This window comes from Durio zibethinus, chromosome 6 (assembly GCF_047325235.1).
Source record: "Durio zibethinus cultivar Kanyao isolate XHJ-2024 chromosome 6, ASM4732523v1, whole genome shotgun sequence".
NCBI classification, from domain to species: Eukaryota; Viridiplantae; Streptophyta; class Magnoliopsida; order Malvales; family Malvaceae; genus Durio; species Durio zibethinus.
In genome coordinates, this window is record NC_143167.1 from 28,687,599 (window position 1) to 28,697,508 (window position 9,910).

The 9,910-nt window shown below is 37.1% G+C and overlaps 1 protein-coding gene across 1 annotated transcript; it reads left to right on the top strand.

Annotated features, from left to right (window-relative positions):
- Positions 1-1,554: 1,554 nt before the first annotated feature.
- On the top strand, positions 1,555-3,595 carry LOC111285787 (2-alkenal reductase (NADP(+)-dependent)-like). The gene is made up of 5 exons (XM_022875391.2): positions 1,555-1,951; positions 2,053-2,230; positions 2,688-2,854; positions 2,925-3,007; positions 3,104-3,595. The coding sequence occupies exons 1-5, from the start codon at positions 1,718-1,720 to the stop codon at positions 3,480-3,482; spliced, it is 1,041 nt and encodes a 346-aa protein (XP_022731126.2). The 5' UTR covers positions 1,555-1,717; the 3' UTR covers positions 3,483-3,595.
- Positions 3,596-9,910: the final 6,315 nt, after the last annotated feature.

The following is a 9,910-nucleotide window of genomic DNA, read 5'->3' on the forward strand; positions in this document are numbered from 1 at the left end:
TAAAGGAAATTGAGGAAGGATAATTTGTAAATATTAAAGATTGAATTTCAATTTTTTTGAAAATTACTACTTGAAAAATGAGTTATTCTATTTGCATCCCCAATTTTATTCTTTACACTTTTTTTTAATTATTTTTAAGTAAAATTACTTAATTATTATTTTTATTTTAGTTTTAAAATTTTATAATTATGCATGTCTGATAAATTTTTAGCTTGTTAGATATTCACATTGATAAGTAACAAAAATTATCAAATTTTCATATTTGATAAATTTTAAAAAATTTACTTTTATGACTTAAGATTTTTGACAAAATTCATCTAATCAATATCATCAAGATCTACCATATATATATATATATATATATATATATATATATATATATATATACTGGGATTCCACCAAAACCCATAAATTCAAATGAAAAAAAAAAATCATATCTTAAAAAATGTTCACAATATTACACAGAAAAAACATGACTTGTTTCTAATTATTATAAGTTCATTTACAAATTGAGAGTAAATAAATATAACTTTAATAGAAAGAGTACCAAATTATAGCATGTAGATCTTTGGATTTCTTCTTAATTTCAAATGATCTGAGACAAAAACTTTTAAAAGTTTTTTAATTTGTAAATTTGAAAACTTTAAAAGTTTTTGGATTTATTTTTAAAAATTTCTAAATTTGTAAATTCAAAGACTTAAAAATTGAAAGAAGTTTATTTTTGGATAAATATTTTACTTAAGAATCATTTTTAAAAAATAAGTATAAATAGAAACTCCTTAGAAAAGTTAAGTGAACCATTCAGACAAAAAAGGTTCAAACTTTTTTTTAGCAAACATTTGAATGTTAGATTATGTGGTTTATGGACAAGGAAAGACTTACATGAAAATTTTTAGATTAAATTTGTGAAATTATTTATTAAAATTTATTAAAAAATTAAGATCGATAAGTTAAAATATTTTGTTATATAAAATAAATGTACAAATTTTAAAAAAATTTTAATAAATTTTGATATATTTATTAAATACATATTCTTAGTGAAATTTTTTATAAAATTTTTATTATTGAATAATTATTGATTAAATTTAAAATTATTAAAGATATTTTCAATAAATTTTTAGAGATTATTAAAATTTATATTTAATCCTATTAACTTATCTATTTAAATTTTTATTAAATTAAATTTTAAAAAAATTCACCAAAACAACTTCTTTTAAATTTTATCGTTTTAAACAAAAACAAGTCAGCTAACAAAGGACCATAAATTTGATTGGTGTCAGCAAGACACAACAGGCTACAAGTGCAACTCTTACTAGTTTGATCCGATAAGGTGTTAGACTGTAAATTTTAAAATCAAATATCAATTCTCCACAATTTAAAATGAAAAAAAAAAAAAAAAAAAACACAACACTTACCATTTGGATTTGTTAACTGGATCTGATTCTGTGGTAGGGTTATAACATACGTGCGTGTGACACGTTTGGCATTCGGACGGCACCGCCTTCTAATTTGTCACATTTCATATAAGAATCTTTAATTTCTTGGGAACGTTTCGATTCCTGTTTTGGCTCTTCCATGTTTCTTCTTCGTTATGTTTTGCCGCTGACAGATGCTGCTGTTCTTATTTAAACAATAGCAGTAGGTCAGCTATCAGCTGCTTAGCAGTTAGTCCCACTGTTCGCTTTATTGAGCACGATAGGAAAAGCCTAGCAATAGCATGGATGTTATCAACAGGTACGTTACAATCAAGTACCACGTGGATGGTGCACCACAAGAGTCTGATTTCGAGCTCAAGGCTTCACCTCTAGCTCTGTCCCTGGACCCTGGGTCCAATGAAGTTATTGTGAAAAATCTCTACGTTTCAATTGATCCTTACCAGATAAACCGCATGAAAAGCTACAGCTCATCACAGAAGAATTCCGATTTTGCAGTTGGCATTATTCCTGGTGAGGTAATTAATCAACATTTTACCTCAGCAAAAGGAATATGTGTAAATCTCAGCGGAGGAGTTTAAAGATCTGAGACTCTTAAAACCCTTTTTATTTTTGACAGGCTATTGATACTTACGGTGTGGGCAAAGTTGTGGCTTCTGGGAACCCTGAATTTGATAAGGGTGACATTGTTGCGGGGCTTCTCAACTGGGGAGAGTACACCGTGATCAAAGCCAGTGGCATGTTAAACAAGCTGAACCACATGGGGTTTCCGTTGTCTTATCATGTTGGAATTTTGGGTAAACCACAATTGATTTTTGTCATCGTCTCATTTACTTAGCATCAATACTATCCTGACCACCAACCATGATTGATGTAGAATTATGATTAAAGACAAACACAATGCAAGGAATTTGACATTCAACGACAATTTTTTTCCAGCAATTTTTATATGCAAATTACATTTTACTGTAATAGCTGTTGCAAATTGCATTTTACATCAATATGTTATTTGTATAACATCTTCCAGCATTATATAAAAAATTTGTTACTAAATATAATTTTTGTTGTAGTGACATCAAGAAGATAACATGAAAAGTGAAAACTATTTCTACTAAACTCATGCCATTACCATCTGGTATTTGCTTTTGTTCAAGATCATGTAGCACACAGTTAGGACAGCTTTTGAATGAGATGAGTTTCTATGTCAATAGTCTAAACCACTACTATAATAAGAGATTATTATGTTTATTTCAGGGTTCAGTGGACTGACAGCCTATGCCGGATTCTTCGAGGTATGTAAGCCCAAGAAGGGGGATAAAGTGTTTGTTTCTGCTGCTTCGGGATCGGTCGGAAATTTGGTTGGACAATTTGCAAAATTGTTTGGTTGTTATGTGGTTGGATGCGCTGGAAGCAAAGAAAAGGTCAGCTTAACTATTTTAATGTTCATTTTTCAAGCTTTGATTGGTTTGAAGAATCTTAATTTTGTTGCAGGTAGCATTGCTTAAAGAAAAGCTTGGCTTTGATGATGCTTTCAACTACAGGGAAGAAACTGATTTGAAGTCAACTCTCAAAAGGTTAGGACCTGTACATTATACATCAATATTAATTCATAGTAGGCATCTTATAGTAGATTAATATCGAATTAACTACACTTGCATTCAATTCTGCAGGTATTTCCCTAATGGAATTGACATATATTTCGACAACGTAGGAGGAGAAATGCAAGAAGCAGTTATCGATAACATGAACATCAATGGAAAGGTAGCTGTTTGTGGGGTAATTTCAGAGTATACTGATAATGAAAAACGAGCTGCGCCAAGAATGATTGACGTTGTATACAAGAGAATCAAAATCCAGGGATTTCTAGCTGGTGATTACTTGAACAATTTTCCAGATTTCCTTTCAACAACATGTGATCACCTTCGCACCGGTAAAATTCAGCCATTGGAAGACATCTCAGATGGGGTTGAGAGTGCCCCCTCGGCTTTTATCAGTCTCTTTCGCGGTCAAAACATTGGAAAGAAGATTGTTAAAATTGCAGAAGAGTGAATGGAGGAAAACTATTTCTTTGCCTGAATGATAATCTGAATGAACATTTTGCTACATTTACTTTTTGAATGTTTACTACGTAGCATATAGTTTGATATGATAAATATTGTCGACTTGGCTGCTGTGTTATGTCCACCTAAAAACAAGAAGAATCTTGACAATGTTGGTTCAAAAAGGTGACAAAGAAAAAAAATGATTTTAACTTCAAAATTTCCAAAAAAAAAAAAAAAATCATGAGAGGAGTTATATGATGAGCTTCTGAAATTTATATCCTATTTTTTTAATCTAAATTATTACAAAAAGTATTTCAATATTAAGCAGCCTTAATTACAAGTAATATGTAAAAAATTCTTGATTTAATTATTAAAAAACAAAATTAAGTGCTAAAATTTAAATAAGACTAGTAAAATGTACTAACTTGGAATATCTTAATTTTCATACAATCTTTTTGGTTTAATTTTTTTTGTGACAAATCTATTGGGTATCATATAGTCCTTAGCATCTTAAAAGCGCCTTAGGCCCTTCGACCTCGCCACATGGTAGGTGCCTTGGTGGTCAGCTGTCTACTCAATCTTCCTCTCTACACTATAAACTTGGCCCAAAGCACAAGCAGAGCTCGCAATGGCAGTAACATCAGGTTCATTGCAATAAAGACCCACATAAATGGTGCACCAAAAGAGTCTGATTTCGAGCTCAAGGGTGCACCTCTTGCACTTTCACTAGAGCCGGAGTCCTACGTAGTTAATGTAAAAAATCTGTACGTTTCCATTGACCCTTACCAGATAAACCGCATGAAAAGTTACAGCTCATCACAAAGACTGCATTCTATTCCGTTGCTATTACTCCGGGTGTGGTATGTTAAACACAAAACTTATCTAGGCTGACTTGTAAGGATAATTAAGAGTTTTGAAGGTTTTTAGTCATGCATTTTAATTTGTTTGGCAGGTTATTGATACTTATGGTTTGGGCAAAGTTGTAGCTTCTGGAATCCTGAATTCAAGAAGGATGACTTTGCGTCCATTCGATGTATGTTAAGGTGAGAGTGATAATGAAATTAAGTCTTGTAGAGATAAGATTGAATATTATAATTAAAATTAACGATGAAATATGTATTTAAGTTTCAATTTTATGGTTGATTTTCCTAAAGTCTATGGTTTATTGATCCCTCTCCTCCAATTAGAGACTCAAGGAGCAATGAAAGTTTTGGATCCAACTGGGGCGCTATCCAAATGCATTCCGTGCTGTAGTTGGAGGGCTAAAACCCCTTGGATTCCACCTCACCTCCCACCTCACCTCCAAAGGAGACTTTAGTTGTTGTATCATGGGCTTCGACCTAAGACTCAGAATCTGTGTGATTTTAGATTTAGAATCACTTTTTTTTAGCCTAAATTAGCTTAAAACACAAGCGTGCGGGCACTAAAACAATTGGAAGGACAGAATACGCAAGGTTGAAGGAACAAGAAAATTGTTGTAATATGCATTATTTATTATTGAAGCAAATAGTCTGATGATGTACCAAGGAGGGTGGGGCGACTCTCTATTTATAGTTAAGGCCTCCAGCTACACTTATGGCTAAACCCTAAAATCATGGGATTACAATATCTCCTAAAAATCAAGGATTACACAGATTATACATTAATATAAAAGGCTTCTCCCTGATTTTCAGGGTCAACCAAATCTTGTTGAAGGCTTCTGCCGATCCTTGGCGCTTTTAGAAGATTCTGGAGCACTTATATTCCTCTGGGCCTTCCCAAGTGCGGTGTGGGAGCCTTGCGGGCCTGGCCCTCGTTGTATGGGCAGGTCTACATGTTGTGTAGATAGTTTGGACTCCTCTTCAAGGCTTAGTGTGCAAACCCCTACCAATGTCCCTAGTGTGCGAGCCTTTTAGTGTGCAAACCCCTACCAATGTCCCTAGTGTGTGAGTCTTAACCTCTAGTGCTATGGCTTGTGCGCTCGCCCAGGGCATGAGATTTTTCCCCACCTGATTGTGCAACGCCTTCATCATGTCTTTTATATGGAATTGCCTGATCTGGTCCTAAAATTGTCATAAGTCTTTTACTGGCTCCCAACTCGTCTCACTGTATGAAAGTCCTTTCTAACGCACCAAGTACTCCTGTCTTGGTTTGTAGTTCTTTTGTCTCACTTTTCGATCAGCAATTATGCTATGGACCTCCATCTCATATGAGACTTTAGCTCATAATGGAGCATGCTTCGACTCTAGCCATCCTGGATCTTCCTCATCCTCATGAAACGGCTTGAGCATGCTAACATAGAACACTAAGTGTACCCTCAACTTGGGTGGCATATCCAGCTTATAGGCAACCTTGCCTACTCTCTTGACTACTCGAAAAGGTCTTTCATACCTCTGGACTAGGCCTTTGTGCAGCTCTTTGTTGCACACAATGAGGTGCAGCTTCACCAATACGAAGTCTCTTACTTTGAATTGCACGTCTCGCCTCTTTTGGTCTGCCTACTTTTTTGACCTCTTTGTGACTTTGTGGAGATAGACTCTGGCCAAGTCGACTTGCTCCTATCAAGCCTTGGTAAACTTGTATGCTACTAGATTCAGCCCTGTATAACCTGTAGCAATCGAGCTGGGGGTTAACGATTGCTGACCTATCACAATCTCAAACGGACTATGGTTTGTTGTTTCACTCATCTGCAAGTTGTAAGAAAATTGGGTGACATTTAACAGCTTTGGCCAACCCTTTTTGTGGCACTCACATAGTACCTAAGATAGACCTCCAACAATTTATTCACACGTTTAGTTTGCCCATCGGTCTACAGATGCATATTGGTATAAAAGTTCAAGTCTGACCCTAATAGCTTGAACAACTCAATCCAAAACCTACCCTTAAAACGCTCGTCCCGATCACTAATAATGGTCATCAGTACTCCCCAATACTTAACTACATTCTTTAAGAATAACTGGGCTACCTCCTCGACTGGGCACTTCTTGGTTGTTGGAATGAAAATCCCATACTTGGAAAACCTATCCACCACTACCATGATGCTTCAAACCCCTCTACCTTGGGAACACTGACTATAAAGTCTAGAGTGACGATTTCCCATGGTCACTCTGGCACTGATAATGGCTTCAAAAGATCGCCTGGTGGCTTGAGCTCCACCTTGTCATGTTGGCACATAAGACAAGTCTTCACATAAGCCTCCACATCTTCCCGTATGTACAGCCAGTAGTATTGGTCATTTAGCAAAGCTAAGGTACGACTCATTCCTGGGTGTCCAACCCACTTCGAATCATGACACTCGTGTATAACTTCCCTGTGGAGCTTTTTATGCTGCGACACTAACAGCCTACTGCCACTGGTAAGCGACAAATCATCCTGCACCTAAAATCCTCTACTCTTACCTTGCTTGGCATGCTCGATGAGACTTGTGGCTGTAGGATCGTGTGCGAGCCCCTCATTGATGTGCAGCACCAAATAACTCTGTGGTTCACTAATGGCAGCTAGGCTTGTCTTCCTACTCAATGCGTCAGCCATTAGGTTTATCTGTCCAGGCTTGTACTCTAACTTATAATCAAATTCTGTAAGAAAATCTTACCATCTCATCTGCTTAAGGGACAACTTCTTTTACGTCTGAAAGTAGCTGGTCGTCACATTATCTGTCCTGACCATGAATTTTGACCTTAATAGGTAATGACGCCAAATGGGCAAGCAGTAGACCACTACTGTCATCTCTTTTTCTTGGATCGTGTATTTACGCTCGGTTTCATTGAGCTTTCAATTTTTAAATGCAACCAGATGACTTTTTTGTATCAACACACCTCTTATTGTGTAGTCTGATACGTCTGTATGCACCTTATATGGCTTGGCATGGTTTGGCAAGCTAAGACTAGTTCTTCAGTTAGCCTGCTTCAATCCATTAAAGGCTTTCTAGCACCTTATGCTCCACTCTCATGCTCTCTTCTTTTTGAGCAAGTTAGTTAATGACGTGACTATGGCTAAGTGGCCTTTGATAAAGTACATGTAGTAATTGACTAGCTTAAAAAATGATCTCGACCCTGTGACTTTGGCTGATGATTCCCATTCCAGGATGGTGCTTACTTTATCTTCATCTATGCGAATCCTGCCACTTCTCACTATGTGGCCTAAAAACAGAATCTCCTATTGGGTAAATGAGCACTTCTCCTTCTTGATATATAATTTGTTTACCCATAACACCTTGAACACCTGTCTCAAGTGCTCTACGTGATCTTCCAATGTCTGACTATATACCACAATATCATCAAAATAAAACCACAATAAAACAATTAAGGAATGACTGAAATACCTTGTTCATTAGGGTGTAAAACATGGCTGGAGCATTGGTAAGTTTGAATGGCATGATCAAGAACTCATACGAACTATAAATTGTAACATATGCCATCTTGGGCTCATCTTCCTCTACGATCCTGACTTGATAATAACTTGACCTCAAATCCAACTTGAAAAACCACCTTGCGCTTCCAAGTTGATCGAATAAGTATGTAATGAATGGGATAGGATACTTGTTCTTCACGGTCAGCTTGTTCAATGCCTGATAGTCTATACACAATCGCAGCGACCCATCATGCTTGCGTTGAACAACACCGGTGCACTATACAGGGCCTTAGATGGTCTGATGTACCCTATATCAATTAGCTTTCTGAGTTACTTCCTCAACTCTTTCAACTCTAAGAGAGATATTCGATAAGGGGCTCTGGTTGGTGGCTTGACCTCGGACACCAGCTCAATTTTATGGTCCACTTCTCCCTTAGGTGGTAACTTTCTTAGTAGCTTGATGGGCATCACATTAGCTAAAGGCCTCCAACACTTTTAACACCTCCAATGGGGTATCAATCTCTTTTTCTCTTGATTTTTCATACTTTAAGACTACCAATAAGGTATCTTCATCTCTGCTTACTGCCTTAACAAATTGAATGGCCGACAGCACCTTTGACCTAATTTCGGATTTACGCTTCAATGATACAAGGCATTGGCACCATGCATCCATAATGCATATATAATTGGCAAAAAGCACAAGAAAGGCATTAATCCGAACAAAAAAATCTAATCCAATCATAAAATCATAGTCATCCAAGGGTATTACCTCAATGGTTTCTTTGTCCTTCAAGTCTCCAAATTGTAACTCTACTCTCTGTGTTACTCCAATAGCTGAAACTTTCTTGGAGTTCACCGTCTTAATGGTACTAGTCTTTTTTTGCACCTTCAGTCCGAGTTTCTGGGCTTCATCACCTGAAATAAACAAATGTGAGGTACCTGTGTCCACTAGTGCACTTATTTTTTTACCCACAACCATCGGATCTGCAAACATCATGCCCTTTGGTTTGTGGCTTCCCTTACTCTAGACAGTATTGAGCACCAACGACCTAAGCTTTGCTACCCCCACCTCTGGCTCCTCATCCAACTCCTCATCTACAGTAGCTAACTTGCCTCTCTTTGGGTAATTACGCGTTATATGTCCCTCTCCACATAGGTAGCATGAGATCTACTCTTGATATCATTTTGCCTTTCACTTATCTGCTGGTGGCTTCCTCTCACCATCTCTGTCTGAACAATCTAGGTCCTCATATTTGGATTGTCGATCACGATCCTTTTCTTTGGACTATCTCTCTCAGTCCCTTTTGTCCTTACCCTTTCTCTTGGGCTTGGAAAACTCGAACTTATTTTGTGGTTTAAACTCCACTAAAGACTCAGCAATAGTCATGGCTTTAGCCAAGTCACGAACTCTCCTCCATTGTAACTCGTGCTTCACCTATGGTTTCAACCCATCCATGAAAGTAAATAGACCTTTCGTCTCACTCAAATCCGAGATCTGAAACATCAGTTCAATGAATTTTTGGACATATTCCCTTATGTCCCTTTGCTGACTCAGCCTACGTAACTTTGTCCGTACCTCATCATTGGCTTACTTCAGTAAAACTACTGCCTGAACTCTTTTTGGAACTCTTCCCAGGTTCCAATCATGGTGCCCCTATGTCGGACATCATCACACCTGCGCCTCTACCATAATAAGGCTACATCAGTAATATACATAGAAGCGTGCTTACCTTTGTAGCATCGTCTTGTATGCTTGTGGCTCAAAAGTACTGCTCCATCTCTCATAGGTAGTTGTCTACTTCCTTGGCCGACCTTGTCCCCTTGAACTCTTTGGGCTTAGGAATCTCCATATGAAACTTAGACACTTCAGCAAACATGTCATTCCAATGGTAGTTTTGCAAGCAGCGAGCGCTCTCCTGAGCTCCTTTATCTCTCTACGCATGGCCTTCATCCCATTGCGCATGATCTCCACCTGTGCTTCCAAGAATTCATTCCTTTGGGTGATCATGTCGATGCCTTCATTGAGAGCAGCTTGCAACTCACCATTGAGCTCCTCCTTTATAAAGTCTAGTGCTTCAACATAAGTCTCCACATCATCAAGCTTCT